At 38.0% G+C, this 18,518-nt stretch overlaps 1 protein-coding gene across 2 annotated transcripts in view; it reads left to right on the top strand.

Moving 5' to 3' along the window:
• The window catches only part of LAMA2 (laminin subunit alpha 2), a 376,489-nt gene that overhangs the window by 229,871 nt on the left and 128,100 nt on the right, over positions 1–18,518 (top strand). For both annotated transcript variants that reach the window (XM_040599010.1, XM_040599009.1), the window contains exons 18-21: positions 1,182–1,268; positions 7,367–7,578; positions 11,719–11,825; positions 16,048–16,228. In XM_040599010.1, coding sequence (XP_040454944.1) covers positions 1,182–1,268; positions 7,367–7,578; positions 11,719–11,825; positions 16,048–16,228 — 587 coding nt within the window. The remainder of the gene's footprint in view (positions 1–1,181; positions 1,269–7,366; positions 7,579–11,718; positions 11,826–16,047; positions 16,229–18,518) is intronic.

Genomic DNA, 18,518 nt, shown 5'->3' with positions numbered 1-18,518 from the left:
AGGTCATATTATGCCTATTTTTTAATATTGTAGCATCAACTTTTAGCTTGAATATACCTTACTTCTGATGTCTTTGTTAGAGTGATTATATTCCTTAACTTCTGTTTTCCTAGGATACAAAAAATAAGTTTAGTGTCTTCTTTCAGATAGTGCTTTGTTTTCCTGTTGTGCGTAGTGACCCTGCTATGCACCTGCTCCCAGTCTTTTTCTTTTTTTCCCCTTTTCTATTTTTCTATTTGATTGACCAGAATTGATTACCATTATTCAGATGAGGCCTTATAAAGGTGCTTTTATGTCTCTGTCTCTAATAATCATTCCAGAATGATAGAAGAACAGGCTGCCTTTTCTTCTGTGCAGTGTCTCTTGAAGTGTCAGGAGGTTTCCTCACAGAATTATGTTAAGGGAGAAAGATTACAGAAAGCAAAATGTTAAACAGTGAAGGAGTACAGTTCAGAATTAAACATAGATGTCAAGAGGTGGAGCTTGCAGATGCCTACAGTATCCTTATTTATTTAAAAAAAAAAAAAAAAAAAAAAACAAAAAACAAAAAGCCAACCAACAGCTAAAAATAAGTAGAACATAGCTAAGAGGTAAAGCTTTCTACTCTGCAAGCTATTCTTAAACTTCAGTGCGCCAGTCTGGCCTGTTGCTTGAGGTTGCTGGCACTAAATTTACTCAAATGCACTCTTTGGGAAGCTGCACCAGATATTTCCCTTTTTTGCCCCTCCTCTTTCTTATTCATTGGGTTCCTCTCCCAGGCAATTACACACAAAGTTAACTGAGCTTTCAAATCAGTTGTCCTTCAGAAAGATTTATATAGAGGCCATGTTATGGCATAGATTGTTTTGCCAGGCCCTCGGGGGCACAAACAAACAGCTGTACATTCCTGCCTTTTTAATGGTATCCAGACCACTCAGTGGCAGGCTCAAGTCCCGTAATAACAGGCTATTGGGATGCTGCCATCCGTTACTTTATATTCAGTGTCACAGAAATAGCAGAGTCATTCCAAATTCAATGTGCTGGAGTTAAACTTAAGCCCCGTGTCCTAGACCAGAGTCACTTTTCTTGGGCACTGTTTTGCAAATTAACTATCTCTGAAGGGAGAAGAGAGCTATGCTGCTAACCATCTTTTCTTTATGTTTCTTCCTTGTCCCTCTTCTTACCCAATATCAACAACGCAGCTTTAGCCCGACGTGCCACTTTGACCAAAGTCGTGGATTAATATGCGATGAATGCCCAGTTGGGTATGTGGGACCACGCTGTGAAAGGTAAGCAAGCACCATGCTTTTAACCATATGAGATCTGAAACAAAATATTGATCACACGGAACTGTTCTTTTTATTACTTCCCCGCCCCCATTCCTGTGTTCTGAAACTTGCTGAACAAATTCTTGTGCACCTTCCTCTGATACTGTGTCCATGCATTTGTATATTTCTTGTGCTTAAAGCTTCCAAGAAGCATTTACTGAGAAGTAAGAGGCCTTTTAAAACAGATTTTTTCTAGCTCTTCTGGGATTTTTATATTTTTTTCTCTTTTGTCATTTGAATGTTTAGAGCTTGGTGAATCAAATATGCAATAAATTACTGATGCCTCTTTTCAGAGAACTTAATATGCAGTGAAAATACAGCTCTTCTAATAAGTTATTTGTTGATTGTAATTATTTTTTATAAGAATATGTTTTTTGTTGCTTCTAGTTTCCCATTTCAGTCTTTATTTAGCAAGTAAAACAAGCTAGGCTTTAATGACAGAAAAGGTAATTCTGCTTTGTCAAATTTATAGAAGAGCTCAATATATATTTCCTACACTTATTACTACCTATAGAAAAGAAAAAAAAAAATGTCTAGTCTGTCTTTGGCTGTGACAGGTCTGAGTGACATGTTGTACTGAGAGAGAACGTTCTCTCCCCTTCTTATATCCTTTTATTCTGAAAGGATCACATGGATAATTTAAATGAAACAGAAGGCTGGTGTGAGTGCTGGTGCTAAGCTCCTAGGAACCCCCTTCCACAGGAGGTGAGATTGCATAGACAAGGGATATCACTACTGTGTCTGCACGCCTTTGGTCCCTTGGGATTTCACATAGATGGAACAACTAGCAAGTGCAGTTAGTGTGCCAGGGGACCTCTGCTAGTTGTTTGGAGGTCACAATGAATCAGCATTGTCTTTGGCTCTGTGATCCCAGTCCTCTGTGACCCTGCAAATGACACCTTTTTAAGAGGGCCTTGTGGAGCCAGATAACAGTCTTAACACCTGGCTAAAGAGTTATGGGGCATGAAAACATAGTGCTTCTGCTTCTTAGAAGGCTTTGGCCATTTGGCACTTCCATAAGCTGCTTGCACCATTTTCCAACGTAATCCCTGAAAAAAAGATAAGGCTTCTGAATGAAGATTTACAGTATTCGGGCTGGGATGAGGAAAAGTAGGAATGAACCAAGGGGAAGAACCAACCAGAAAAGCAGGATCCTGACCATACGCCTTGAATTGCCCCCTAGTCCTGTCTTTCCAATTTACGTTTACGACTACTTCCTTTTAAATCCCTGTTGTGCTATATCTGTCCTACAGTGAGAGTGCAGGCTGTCATCTGTTTCCACCCATCATCACTGAGTCCGCTCCTGCTGCGTGCTATTTCTGCCTGTCTTTTCCTGTCTGTCTTAGAAGTCATCACCTTCTTTCAGCTAGTGGGCTGTGAAGTTAATGACGGCAGGAATAAATCACATCAAGAGCACTTTGGTGGCAGTTTGTCAATGCGGGGTCATTGACAGCTTCCATTAGCAACAAGTGTTATTTCCGAGTGGAGCACAGGCTGTAGATGCAGTAGGACAGAATCTGAATAAGTGGCAGGCTTGAAATTTAGCCAGCTTTCCTAAGGAAATGAGGCTAGTGCCATCTTTTTGTGCATGTCTGGCTGGCTGCCTGCAAAGAAATTGAACTTGTAGGTCAATTTCAACTAAATTTGACAGAAGGGTGGGAGGTCTCAAAGATAATAATTGTTCCTGAAGGTTTCATGAAAAGAAGTAGCTGAATAGAAGTTAATAAATCAGGACATCTCATAGCTAAGGGGGAGGATACTGTGTGAACTCACACCTGATTAAACAGCAGAGAATACATGAGAGAGAGAGAATGAGAGAGATTATTAAATGTTCTGCCCATAAGAAAACTTTCACAGGGCAAGGAAAAAGTGCTGCTGTAGCCTGAGGGATTACTCCCTGCTGAAAAGCAACATCCAGCAGCAAATAATCAGCCCTTAGCCTCGTAACCATGAGATACAAATCCTTTGGAAATTAGGCCGTTAATTCCAGTGCTTGTAAAACTATTTGCTTTTAATTGTAACAAGTTGCTTGGAAATGCCTGCAGTTGTCAATAGTAATAAACAGGAGAAAGCATGTTGCCTTTTGCTATTAACAATGATTGTATAATTGCTAAAAGAGTTTACATGAAATTCTCGTTCACTCTAGCAACTGCAAAGTGACATGTGATTTGAGCCACGTGATTCGTTTGCTGAACAGTCCTAAATTATCATGATATACTAAGTATCATGAAGTCAGCATATACAGTACTGTACATATATATATACACACACACATCTGAGTTGTAAAATTTCAAAAAAAATTTGCTACTTCTCTCACTTGAACGCTTCAGAAAAATGTTACCAAAATTGCTCAATGTTCTGAGGAGTCCAGCTCATAACATCATCAAAATAATGACAGATATAAACTGTGTTGGGAGTTACCACATATCTATAATTGTAAAGAAAGCAGAGCTTCCTCATTTTATCCTTTTCCCCCGCAAGTTAGACTGATCTTCTTTTGCTCACTGCTCGCTTTCCCAAGGGGTATGAGGTAGGACAGACAGTCTCCTAACGTCATAGAAAGGATGTGTGGGAATGTCAAAAAGTTGTTCTTTTAGCCCAGCACATTTACAGGATGATGATACACATTTTCCAACTACACAGTCTCGTTAGAGACAATAGCACACAGTTTTGGGAAAAAGAAGGAAAATGGGTGAGCATTTAGCTTCTCCTGTAGCACTCCTTAATTTATGAGTATGGTTTCAGTGACCTTTTCTCCCTAAAAGGAGAGATGAGAGGTCACTGTAACTTAAGTGAGAAGTGTGGGCTGGGTCATGGTCCTTCCTTCCCTCCGCTCCCCGTTCTTCAGGTCTAGCGCAGAGTGCCACCAGCCACAGTCCCCTGTGAGTCCCTTGGCTTCAACCTGCTGCTTCTTCTAGCTAATACAATTCTTCCAGTGGTGCCAGAAGTACAAGTCTGTACTGCAGTGCTGATGGGAAAAGGGTCAAGCATTCAGGAGATTTGGTACAACAAATATGTTATGCAGGATTGTTTACAGCTTGCAAAGGTAGGCACTCTGACATTAAAAAATGCAAGATTTGTGGTTGGTCATACAATAACATCTCTGTTGTGCACCTGAATTAAGATTTTCAACTGCATGTTCACAAGCCGTTTCTCCAGAGGGCTTTATACATGTAAGTTTCAAAGCAACTGCAAAAACAGTATTTCCAGACTGTAAAGTGTTCAGATCTGAAGGCTAAATTAAATCTGCCTCAAGGGCTTTTTTTCTAGTAAATAAAAAGAAATGTATAAAATAAGCCTGTGTTTTTGTGCATATTTGTGTGTATACGCAGCACCATATAGACTGCTATGAAGAAAATTAACTCCATCCCAGCCAGACCCAGTACGCATACCTACAAGTATATTTACATAGTAGCCCTGTGTTTGGCACTAGTTATGACAAATAAAAAGTGTCAGTAACAGATACACCTGCATTTGAATGTAAAGGTGGGTGTAGAGGAAGAAAGAAAAATATGGAAACAATCTTTCTTCGCTGCTGTTACTCCAGTTTTTTAATATTTTTATAACAGCTGTTCTGTTGTACTTAGCAGCCATTTATTTAGATATGGATTTTCTGTGATACATAAATGTAATTTTCCATGCCACATGTATTATTATTATTTTTTTAATATGAACCTTGCCAAATATGTAATACTTCGAATCTGAGAAGAGTAGCTGAAGCAGAGTTGTCCTTAAGGGAATAAAAATGGAACTGGTGAAAGTGGATTTTTAAATCTTCCCCTGCAACTTGAGAAGCAGGAGAAAAAGTGTTAAGAATTCATGCATAGATACATGCACACAGTTTTCTCTTAAGCTTAACTGGTTTACCCCTTTTTTCAGGATCCTCTTGAATCTGGATTTTAGATTATATATGTATATAAGTAGAACGCAGCTATGTGATGGTAGTGAGTTTTGCTAATTGTAATTAGCAAAGTCTAAACTGATGAGAATGCAAAGAGTTATCACGGTCTCCTGCTGTTAATAGAAGGAAATGATTAGTAGTGTATTTCTCACAAATCCTTGGAGCATTTTTTCTGTGAACCACTTGGTAAATTTCTCTGAATGCTGTCAGATACATAACTAACACCTAAATGAAAGTGAAAGAGGAAAATGAATATGCATTAAGTGAAGCCAAATAGATTAGTAGTACCAGAAGGTACAGATCAATGACAAATACGCCACTAATATGTGAGAAAGATCTCAGCAAAGAGGAGGGGTGAACTTCAGACATCATTTGTTTTAGGTAAAATAAGATAACTGCATAAATTATCAAGTCATGTTTTATCAAAGCCAAAGAATGACTATTAATTGTTATGTGTATTAAGAGACATCCCTGGCCCTTGTAACTGAGAGATCATCACTGAAAAAAAACCAATTTATTTTGGAGAAAGTAAGTTAAAAATCAGTCTTTTGCGGTTGCGGTTTGCGGTTTCCTCCATCCAAGGAAAAATATCCATTTTTTTGCAGGGCATACAAGGAGGTAAAGTATATGGCTATGTTCATGACAAGTTTTGAAAATAAAATGCCTGAATTATTCTAATGACAAGGTTTTGATGTCCTGTTGCTACGAGGAATTATTTGTGAGAGACGGCTGTGCTAGAAGAGTAAAGCACAGTGAGCTAGATTGTGAAAATTTTAGTGATGTTCTTGCGTGCTTACATGGATCCAAACCACTGGACTACTTATGTGTTATTCATCTGTGATCTGCGTTGTGGGTGTTTTCAGAGACTGGAAAAAACCCTGCTTTGTGTAATATCTTACTACAAAATACTGTTCATTTAGGTCCAACTCTAATTTCCTCCCTAGTCTGTTTCCATTTTTATAATCTTTGTTAATGATATTGATTAATACTTAATGAATGTTTAGATGGCTTCATTTAGGATCCAGTTGGATGTTTCATGAGATTCTGGATGCAAGGAAAAGGATTAATTTGACAAGCATAAAGGGACAAGAGTGAAAGCATAGTGGAGCTCTGCATTCCTGTACTAGGATGGTATGCAAAATCCTTGCTCAACCATACCATCCAGTACTATTACAAAGTAGATAGGAAGTCTATGTACATTAGAACTGCATTCAAACCTAAAGTGCTAGGAAACATTAATTTATGCCATGTGCTTGATGTACTTTCTGTTTTCTTTACACTAATTTGAATTAATCTGAGATGCACATGAATAACTTCATTAGCTGGAAGTGGGCAATTTTTCTTTTTCTTCACTATCTACAAGTTGCTCTTACTGTGAAGTGTGAGCAAATGTAATGGAAATGAAAAGCAGACCAGAATATAAATAGGAAATTGGCTGTGAGATGAGTAGAAATATGCTTTAAATATACACTCATGTTAGGTCAGATTCACTAACCTGTTTTACATGGTACTCACAGGAAATTGCTCGTGGGCAAGGTGGAAAATAAGGTGATATTTTTAAACATCTCTGTTAAAATACGAAAGGTATAGTACACGCCAACATAGTTCCTGTGATAATGAGCAATCTTTTTGTTTCCTGCCTATACACAGAGTTATCAATCCATTAATTGAACAAATCTGACTTCAGTAGATCAGGGAGGTTCTTGTTAGGTAAATAAATTTATTTCTGTATTACTTTTTAAACCTGCTTTTCTAAACTAAACAAGTTTTTAAGGTAGAGGGAAAAAAATCATCAGGCTTGCTGGTAAATGAGTACAGAACATCTAGACATGATGTGCTGAAACACAAAGCCTATCTAACATGGACCAGAATTCCTTTTATGTGCCAACAGACAGATTTCTTACCATGCGATGTCTTGTCTTCAGTGCCAGTGACAAGATTTTTCTCCCACTGAAATCTAATTACTAGCAGAACTGGCAGGATTTCAGCTGGTACTGTACCTACAGTGTTATTAGAAGAAAGGAGAGAAAAAAAAGATGCCTAAGAAACACTGGAAATAAGATCAAATAATTTTTGGTGATGAGTGAGGCAACAAAATTAAGTATTTCTAATAAGAGGATTATTTAAGGGTTCTGACTGGTGATGTCTTTTACATTAGGTGTGCAGAAGGCTATTTTGGACAACCTCTAATACCAGGGGGATCGTGCCAGCCATGCCAGTGTAATGACAACCTTGACTTCTCCATTCCTGGCAGCTGTGACAGCTTGTCTGGTGCTTGCCTGATATGTAAGCCTGGTACAACAGGCCAATATTGTGAGAGGTGTGCTGATGGATATTTTGGCGATGCTCTTGATGCAAGGAACTGTCAACGTAAGTCATGAACTTTTACTGCTACTGACATTATTGTTCAACTCTATAACCATTTTCCTGAGAGGAAGACTGTGCCTCTGTGTGAGCAGGAGAATGATACGGTATACTTACACCTCTAATAATAACAATGTTTTATTTGCGTTTGCATCTGGAAAAGGAGGCATCGAACTAAATAGAAAGAGGAACCTATTAAAATACTTCCTATTGCAGTTGAAGCAGTAATGAAGCAATCATGGAAAAAAACTTGGGAGTGTGGAACATTGCATGGATGCAAAATGTTATACTAAATGTCAGATCTACAAAAATAAATACAAATAGATGGAAACTTAGTTCACTAAAACCACTATAAGCCATCCAGAGAAATCTCATTAACTAGTGCAATTGGTGCTGAAAGGAGGGAGTGAGGTTTCAGCTACTGTAGGGTCCAACTCTGGCAGCACTTGTGACCTCCTTCCCACCTATATGGCCTCAGTAAGTATTGGAAGCTGCTGCTTTCTACAGGGCCAGATTCTCCTGCAAAGCAGAGTCTAAAATCTGACAAATTTTCTAAGGTGCTCTGGAGGATGGTAGCTGGCATGCAGCAAGCTACCACTTCTCAGCCTGGTGGTGGCATGTTGTATACATATCAGCCCAGTTCATACTTCCTCATAGTGATGCAAAAAATTATTGAGCAGATGGAAGATTTGGTAGGAACAGGAGCTTTTGCTTCTGTAGGAGGCAGTGGCACTCTCTGGGCCATTGCTGGCATGATTCAGAATACAGCTATTAGGCAGAACAAGTGCTTTTAGTTTAAAAACATTCTTCACGTACCCTTCCACCCCATTTTGAGGAATGGAATACAGCAGGTTTCTGTCCTGAAAGAGCAGAGCATTTTATTTCATTGTCACAAGGATGTAATCAATTTTGATTCATTGGAATAAGCTCAGAACAACTCCATTGAGTACAAAGGTGTTATATCAGAGTGAAATTATGCAAGTAAAAGAGCTGGGCCATGGTCTTACTGCTGTGTGTGCAGGAACACAGGGAACACTTCCGTAGTATATGTTGAAAGCATGATAGTCTGAGACGCTAACATCCATTTCCAGGATTTGCTCTATTAGTGATTTGCAGTTTGATAATGAGGATACTAAGTTCTGTTGAACTGCATGGGAGCCAGTGACATGCAGAGCATCACCAGGTTTCTCAGCTAAGGCTAATAAACACCGAAATATGTAAAGTCACAGATAACCATGAAGATGTATACCTGGGTAAGTGCTTTCTGTACTAACTTTATACAAAGCTGAATAAAAGTTGGACAATCGCATATATTCTCTGCACGAATTAACAGTTCATGATGGATGCTATCATATAAGTTAGGGTGTTAAGTGTGTAATGTGATTTAAAAAGAAGTGTATTTCAAAAATCATAGCTTCCAGTAGCTTGTCACCATTCCTGAGGCATCTATAGGACTGTTGCTTTGAACATTTCTACAGTAGTGGCAGCTGCATGAGAAAGAAATGTAGTATGAGGAGAGTTCAGAAAACATACAATTAAAAAAAAAGTATTAAAAATAAATACATATTTAATGTACAATTACAAGCTTTGCTTTTGTTGTTAGTATCACTGACAAGAAGAGCCCCCTAATGTATGCATAGCCTTGTGCTCAGTTACCTTGTATTAATCTACTCTCTTTCATGTGGGTTTTCTTTTTTGCATATGACTTTTTATTTCCTTTGCAGACTTCCATGAAGTTTGCCCTGCAGCTACAATATCAGAGGGACTGTGCCTTTACTTTGTTGTTTTCAATTTCATTTCTTATTAAAAAGCCAAATCCAAGAGTATTGCAAAGCATGAATTTTGCTTTCAAATTACTGTTTGAAATGTCTTGTTCTTTCTCAGTACGCTGCTGCTGTCGTGTGCATTAACCGTTTCAAATAACAGTACAACTTCATATCACTATAGCATCTCTCAATTTCTTGGTGTATCTGTACAAAATCATAAATCTAAGAACAATGAGAGAATGTTCTAAGTTTATTTGATTTGATTCTAGTAGGTTGTTTTCTGGTGTGAAACAGCACGGTGTGCTGAAGCAAATACCTGGAGGTTGTGCTGATGGTAATAGAGCTAAATGACAAGAGATGAATTAAAGCAAATATTCAAGTGTGCCTATGTGCCCGTGCATAGGTACTACTGTTGGAGGAGAATAAGTATGTAGGCTGATTATAAATACATACTCATAAATATTTATACAAATCTAGAGAGAATGACCAGTGTAATTTTGGGAGAAAGTAAGACAAATTTCTCTGACAAGGCTGTATTGCATTATAGCAAGCATTTGGAGGTTTGGACAATAGCAAATTTTCCTAGTAGAGTTGGGTGAATGGGAAGGCTTTAGGTGAGGCTAATGCAATTTATCAGATTGAGTAACAGTTTATTAGATGAATAGCCCTGACTGTATGTTTCTTCTGTGTGTATGTACTGCCAGAGCTAAGAAAAACAATCAAAGTCTCCAAATTCTGCCTTACCACTGCATTGCACTCAGTCATCCGTGGCTGAGTTAAGGGTACATGGTATGCTGTCTTTGGTATTAGACAACATAAATAGGACACTCATCTCTCTATAAAATCAGTCTAAATTATCTTTTTGATTCTTGTGGTATCATATGCCTGATAAGCAAAACAATTCAAATAAGTCTGATACTTTTTTTTGAGGTCTGTATAGAAAGGTTGGTTAAATACTCTTAGTTTGTATTGGGAATTGGGTTTTGTTGAATCTGAGCTTTTGCATCATCTTTCACTGCTCACCATTTTAATTAGAAAGATACTCAAAACATATGTGATACTCATCACTGTGTACAGTTTGGAGTGTTGGCAGTTTTAAAACATGAGTGTTATAGTGAAGGAGAGGGCTGTATACAGGATGAAAGAGGTAACTTGTGGATTCAGTTAGTGTTAAAAAATGAAAGGAAAAGGAAAAGAGAAGTGATGTTAATTACAGCAAAAGTGGTTTTAAATCTTTACATTTTTAAAATATATTGCAAAACAGAAAGAAATAAAAACCTCTGACAGTGTTACCAGACTGATAGGAGAACCCAACATATTTTTGTTACTTATTCCAATACATGAGACATCTTTCTAAACACTTGAGAAATAATGCCATGAACAGACTGGCAAGCCATAAAGTCAGTTTCATTTAAAAGAAGCAACTTCTGCAAAACACCTCAAAAGTGGGGAGAAACCCAAAAAAGCATCCATTCAGTTAGAAATGAAAATTGTAAATTAGCAAGTCAAAGTAATGAGGAAGTTCCTGTTGTAACACTCTCTATATAGAAAAAATATAACTGCTTTGTCTCAAGTGGCACCTTGTGACATGCAGGTATTTGACCACCACGTGTTCACTGTCTTAAAATGGAACTGTCAGTTTGAGGGGGGAAAAAAGCAACACATGCAGTCAGGGCACTGCAGGAAGGCAAAACATGGATTGGAGCCCTGGATAATCAGTAAACAGTAGTTCCATTTCATTGCCACTTTAAATAACTAAAAGATCATCGCAAAGAGTTAGGCTGGTCAGTTGGGCGACGTTTCTTCTGGGAACTGTTGCTGCTGCTGCTGAGACAGAGGTCTGAGGAGGTTACTGCTCCCGCCTGGAGGTCCCTGGGGGTAACCTTGTGCTGGGTCCTCAGCCTGACATTTCCTGCCTACTATCTGTTAACACAGACTGGACTCCAGAGCAGCAGGACCAGCATGTGGGGCTGTAACACTTCCACCTGCTGTAGCTACGTCCCGTACACACCCTGTATAAGGGCCTGTACCCTTTTATATCTTTTTTTCCTGTCTCAGTACAACCGTGCCCGCTCCAAGTTTCAGGGCATGTACTCAGTAATGTGCCCTAAACATCCTGGTTTCATCTGAGAATTGCATATAAAACAAACTGTTACGAACTTGAGGCAAAATTTCTCGCTGCAGTAATTCAGAGCAAAATTCCACATTAATATTGGTGGTTAATGTGTGTTGTCACTGTACGGGACTGACACCTTCCCGCTTTACACAGGCCTACCTTCCTGGATCTCTCAGGGTGCCAAAAGCTGCGCTGTAAACATTTGGCTATTAAGTTTAGCTTCAGGACAAGCATTAACAGCCCCTTCTTCTTCTTCTTCTGCAGCCTGTCACTGTCACATCAATGGCTCCTTCTCAGAGATCTGTGACTCTCGGACAGGCCAGTGTGAGTGTAAAGCCAATGTGATCGGGCGCCGCTGCGACGTCTGCAAGGTGAATGACAAGAAATGGTGTCTCTTTTCAGCTTTCTTCCCGCTTTGTCACAACTAAACGTTGTTTGGTTTTGGATAGCTTTTCTTTTTTGTTGATTTTCCCCTTAAATTAAAGAACTTATACGGGTTGTTGTTATGTACAGAAAGGTAAAATGGCTGGGTTTAAAATGTTTTCTAGAACAAACCACAGAACATTGCGTTTACATGCATTGAATATACTTTAAGCCTTACTGTACATTTCTATATATGTTATATACACTTTATATTATGAATGTTTGGTATAAATTAGTTTAAAATATTGCAGCTCTAGGAGGTGATCCCTCTATGAAGGCAGTTGCAAAATGTCTGATAGCATCTGATTTTCAAAAAAGCAGGATGGTGGTTTCAGGATTCTGCTGTCAAAGTTCTGCTTTTATGTCTTTTTCTTAGGGTCTCTTCTTGTATTGTCCAAATAATGTATTCTTTTTTGGTGAAAGTGTCTTTTTGCCTTGATGTTGTTTTGCTGATTCACAAATCACTGCAAAAAACAGCATTTCATAAACTTTCACAGCGTTGTCTTCAGGCTGCTAAAGAATATGTTATATGAAGCTGGCTGCACGTTTCTCTAGTTCAGCATAAGGACTTGTGGGTTAGGCCTGTGTCCTCAGAACACCTCTCTGTGTGTATAATGTAAAACACATACATAATTCTGCAGAAATCACAGGGATCATTTTCACTTTTTAAAACCACATAATTTCTCAAGTGGTTTGCTCACACTCTATTTTCAACAGTATTTAGAGTCTGTTCAAAGAAAAATCATTGGTATCAAGGGAGTTTGCACAGACTGCATAACATACACAGCAAATACCTGAAGCTTGTGAATAACATATTGACGGTTGATTGGAATTAATCTTTGTTTACTACTGTGTTTACTACTATCTTTATTCCTGTACTCTTCTCTATGGTGTGGTTTCATTATCTTCACTTTCTAACAGTATTTACTTTTCATTCTTAAAGCCCAGCTACTTCTGGGCCCCAGAAAAGCTGTTCTGTATACCCTGTGGCTGCAGTGCTTTAGGATCCGTGTCACTGCAATGTGATATGTCAGGAAGATGTATCTGCAAATCAGGATTCATGGGCAGACGCTGTGAAATGAGCAGACAGGTGCCTAAGTTGAAAGAAAATGCACGAAGCAGTCAGCAGATCAGAGTCCCCCCTCGGAGATGGGGCATCAGCAGTGCCAGTGGGTGCCCACGGGGTGCTTACCGGCCTGCTACTCTGGTAATCAGAAACTGTGTGCATTGCATGGGATGAAATATGTATTTGCTTGTCTTTAGAGCTTCCACAGGCTTTTTTTCTTTCTATTATTTTTCTTTCTATTATTATTATTGTTTTTATTTTAAATAGGTGTGATACAATATACACAGTTACCAAGAAAGAAACAGGCAGGTTCAGAAGACAGGCAACCTTTTAGGATGCTTCTCTACTCCTAGGGCTTCTCATAGTAGAAATGGCAATATAGGCCAGAAGTCAAATACCAGAATAAGTCCAAAAGCACTACCATCAACAGCAGTATGTATAAAATGTATGGGTGATGTACATACATCAGTGGAATCAGTAGGATTTTCATGGCCTTTGACAGGGTAATACTTTCTCCTCTAATTCAAGAACCAAAACCTTAAGAAGTTTGCAAGAAGGGTCAGCCCCAGAGGCAAAGTGTTAAGATCTAAGCTTAAAATATCAAAGATAACTGGCCATATCCACGTTACTAAAGAACTTTTAATACCAGTTATCTGAGCCACTTTTAACTGGGTGAGGTGCCATTATTTGAACGTAATGCCCAAAATGACAAAAGTGTTCATTGTTTATCAGATACCAACAAAGAACTTAGGTCCTAAAATGACATAATTATGATGCAACTGCTTCTATCAGAGCAGTGTTTTAGAAATGTTGAGGTTTATTCCTGGCAATTCAAAATCTCCACACCTACCACACCCTGTCTGAAAAATACCTGGCTGTGTTGTTCCTCCTCAGCCAGACCCTAGGACCCATGCCATATTTGCTTATATGGATTCCCTTGGAGAATGTCAGCTTTACACCCATTTAACATATATTATGTAACTGTGTTGCCCACACAAACACTCAACATATGCTGATACAGGGACACAAAATAATAGCATTCATAAAATTCAACGTACTTCCTCGTTGTCATCCAGGATGTTATCTCTTATTCAATAAATATGATTCTTAGAATTTCTGTGTGTAAACAAGCTGCACTGGGGGCTTAACTTCGGGGTTCTTCTTGGGGGTTTGCATGACTGATCAAAATGTCTTTGCTCAGAGTTCATCACAGAATGCAACCCAGCATGCTAGGGATCTTTTCTTCCTTCACTCAGTGTGGAGTGCTAGTATCAGATTTTTTTCTGGCTTTCACCCTTATAAACAGAATTTATTAGATCACATCAAAATTTCTATTTAGAACTGAGATGCATGCTGTGTGTTGGTTACTTCACTGCATTAATCTGAATGTGTGTCCTGAGTTTTGTGCATATTCACATTTCTGTGTGTTTCTGCTTCTGTAAAAGAAATCTTTGGAGATAGTTGGTATATTTAATTGAACCTTGAAGTTTAATTATATGAGTTTGAGTATTCCTTTCTCTCTGATACAGCATGTTTTTTTTATGCAGAAGTATGTAATTGGCAAAACATTTCAATATAGACTATGAAAAGGAAAATCAGTGTAACTTTTTATTACATGGATAATCAAGCATTTGCTTAGGTTCATATGATTCTTCAGGCCACATTCTGACCATAGATATGGTCCTGTATTTTGATACCTATCGGCAGATACTCTCTGGGAATGTGGAATTCCAATATTAACATCAGAGATCAGATTTCAGGACTTTTACATGGAAACCTGCTGAAGTGTCTGGGAATTCACCTACACAGGAGGGTAGGGATTCCATTGTGGAGCAAATCTGTGTAAAATGTAAGTCAGTGCAGCTCTATTGACTTGAGAAATCTGTACTGATGTATACTAGGTAAAAATCTAACACCACATGCCTAGGTCACATGGTAGTACAATGTAAAAGTAAATACTTCTACACTTTGTTCCATTTATGTTCATTACAGTCATCTTTTTAATACCTCATTTTTAACATTTTGCTTTCCTAGTGAAGTCACTGCTAGATCTATACTATTATAATGTTGTAATATTAATTGCAGGTGAAGTTAGTAATACAATTTAGATTTCAGAATTCTCTGGAAATCATCATACCTGAAAAAACATAGAGAAATACTCCCATTTTAAGTCACTCTAGCTCAAGACTGAGTTCAGAATTTCAATAGCAATTACGGTTTTCTCCTAGGAGCCTCTGTTAGCTGGTGCAGTGAAACCCATCAGGTCTGTTGATTAAAAGCTTTGTGTAGAACTGCATTTAACAGTATACAAGTGAGCATGTGTCTTCCCTTCTTTACAAGTATACTTTCTGCACTCCACTAGTGGAGTTCACAAGCAAATTTATTGCTGTAGTTGATAACATCTATTCTGGTTCTGTAGGGACTTTATAGTACTCAATGCAAAAAAGAAAGCGAAGAATGAAAATAGAAGAGAAATAGAGACTCATTAATTATGTCTGTCTTAGACCTAATCCAAAGACAGAGGTTTTATCTTAAAAGCATTAAAAGATAATTCCCATTATTTGCTTGTTATGTACACAAATACATTAAGTTATTCTTCAGCATCATTCAAAAGAAATGCCCTAGAGTTACAGAATACTGTATAGAGACATTGCCCCTGGTCAGAGGAGATAAAATCTAGTTCAGAGACTTTCCAGATGAATCAGCCTCCATTCATAGCTAAGACTTTGAGTTCACTATCTTAGCAACAAACTCTGCCTGACATAATCTTATAACCCAGACACAGGATATGTATATGGTGCTGACATACTCAGTTTCTTGTAGGAATTGTACGTACGGAAACACAACTTCATAGGAAATGCGTTACATTGCAGAACATTCATTATAGCATCAGGTAGCATTGTGAAACCTTTATGCTTTTTCAGCAGCATAGGGTGTTTAGTGCCCTTGCCCCAGTGTTTTACTGCTACAATTCAATCTGTTAAGAGTGGTATTTCAGTGATGAAGAGGAAAGAACCACCCTGATCTCCCTACACTCTCAGCTTTTTCTCTTTTCTTCTAGTAATCATTCCATGTACTAACTGCACTTCCTCTCTCTGTGGCAGCCTGAAACATTTGGCTTACAGTCTTCAAGAGGATGTGTTCCATGCAACTGCAACTCTTTTGGCTCCAAGTCCTTCGACTGTGATGGAGATGGACAGTGTTATTGCCAGCCTGGAGTGACAGGAAAGAAGTGTGACCGCTGCGCTCATGGATTTTACAACTTTGAGGAAGGAGGCTGTACTCGTATGTAAATTCTTTGCAACCAATTACAGATTTATTGTATTTGTTTGTTTATTTGTTACTAAGATCCTAGTTTGTCTAATAGAGCTGTGTTTTTAAAGCCTCATTAGTCTCATTCAGGTGTCATCACAGGAGACTTGGATAGTCGTCCAGTGTGGCTAGCTGCTGGGATACCAGAATGGCAATGGCTCTACATCATTCTTTGCTGATGGCAGAGGGCTATAAAGCCAAGGCTATTGCTGCTATTATTCTGCAGGCATAAACTGTATTCTTTCCAGAAGCAGAAATCACCACGCCTGGTATCCTATTTCTCTTCCCATCCGGAATGGCAGCTGAAGCAGCAAGCCTCACTCTCGGCCTTTTTTTACTCCTTTTTCTTTTTTTTTTTTTTTTTATGGAAGGAGCATTGAGGCCTCCAGAAAAATCCAATTTCACCTGTAGTGTTGATAAACCTTGATCCAGGCTGGTTCACAGATCATATATCATATTTGAAAACATTACTCTGTGGTGTTGTCTACCATGGGAAGGAAGGACTCAGAAAATGTTTACTGCCTTGAAAAGTGCAAATACACTGGCACCTTGGAAAAGAGAAAGATTGGCTCACAGGGTCACTGATGAGAGAATTTGAAATAAAGTGCAAATGTCCTAAAGCCCTTAGCACATATATGGAGGGAAAAAAATACTAAAGTTTATACTCGCTATTAGTCTTTTATTCTAAAATTTCACAGTTTAAAAGCACATCACCATTTTGAAATACTACAAAATGTTGTTAATTTCATACAGTTGAAGGAAGAAAAACAAGAGAGAAATTAACAAGATTTCACATTAGAATTTTAACTGCTCTCTTGGCCAACTTGAAATGACAGGGTTTAAGGAACAGTGATGAAATGTGAAACTAGTATAAATCAGAAAAATATTTTAAATAGAAATGTATCTCCCTGTGGTCATCAAATATTTTAAATAACAACAACAGCTAAAGATGTTCAGAAAATTCAGATTTTTAAAAGTTCCATTTAATACAACAGATGGAGAGGAATTTTGTTTATAAATGCGTTTTTTTCCCCACTTAATTTTAGTAGGCTTCTTATGTATTCCTTCAAATGACAAAAAAAGGAATTAAATTATGAATCACAGAGAAAATCAGAAATTTAATAAAAGTATATCAAATCGTGCTAGGAAGAAAGTGCACAAAAATGAATTCCATAGTGACAGTTAAGTATCACATAAAATATTGGACCTCTTTTATCTAGCATTTATCCAAAATGAATATAATGTGATTTTTTTCTTGTGCAATAAAAAACCATAAAGCATAAAAAAAAAAACCCTAAGGCATCATCAGTTAGTGCTGACATTCTAGCAGTAAAGATAGATACAAAAGAGATTTCCGTTTGGTTGCAACAAATGTGTTGTATTTTTTCCATATTCTTTTTAATAATCATAAAAGTAAAAATGCAAGAAATATTGATGTATCACTTCTTCCCCTCCATGCCTTTTCAATCAATTTTGTGTAAGAACTGGAAGCCCATAGAAGAGATGTCACATCCAAAAGCCTCAGCGTCCCAGTGAGAGATGTATTTTGAAACATCTTCAAGCCACAGTGTGTCAAAAGATTTTATGTAGCGTGCAAAATATCTTGTTCTTGGCATGATGGAGGCAAAACTTACCATCTTTTTTGCATCAGTTACCTTATTTTGAGAGTGCTGATGGGGAAAAATTAAGGTCACTTCCTATTTGGACTATTGATGTGAGTTCTGTCTTTGCACATATCTTACTTGCTAGTTTTACTCTGAGGTATTTCATGCAGTAAAGGCAATGAATGTAAATGCAGCCCTCAGTAATGAACGTTATGTTACACTGCCCTATAAACACCCCAAGGAACAGATTATCACTCAAAGCCATAATTTGCTCATGATGCTTTTGCTCTTGCCTCAGGTAATGTTGGTGGTGGGTATGGAAATAACCATGCACCAGTTCTGCTCCTCCAAGCAATTAGGTGTCCTTTACCACATAACTACTTATCACTTACATACCTGAATCTGTATTTGCCAACAATCAGTTGTTCGCTTAATGCTTTAAGAGAAAGACCACTTTTGGAACCATTTCCAAAACCAATGTACTTTTAATTTAATAAAACCTGCAGAGAATCCCAGTTTCCTGTGAAGAAGCACACCGTTGATGTCCTCACAAGGCAGAATACATGTAATCTGAAAAAAGGGAGTAGAATGGGAAAAATAAACTGGAACCTTTCTTTTCCTTTAAGAAAAGTCTATTTACAGCAGCAGAAATTTCAGGA

This window comes from Falco naumanni, chromosome 6 (genome assembly GCF_017639655.2).
Source record: "Falco naumanni isolate bFalNau1 chromosome 6, bFalNau1.pat, whole genome shotgun sequence".
Lineage (NCBI taxonomy): Eukaryota > Metazoa > Chordata > Aves > Falconiformes > Falconidae > Falco > Falco naumanni.
Note: the sequence above shows the minus strand (reverse complement) of the source record. Positions and strands in the feature narration are given on the sequence as shown.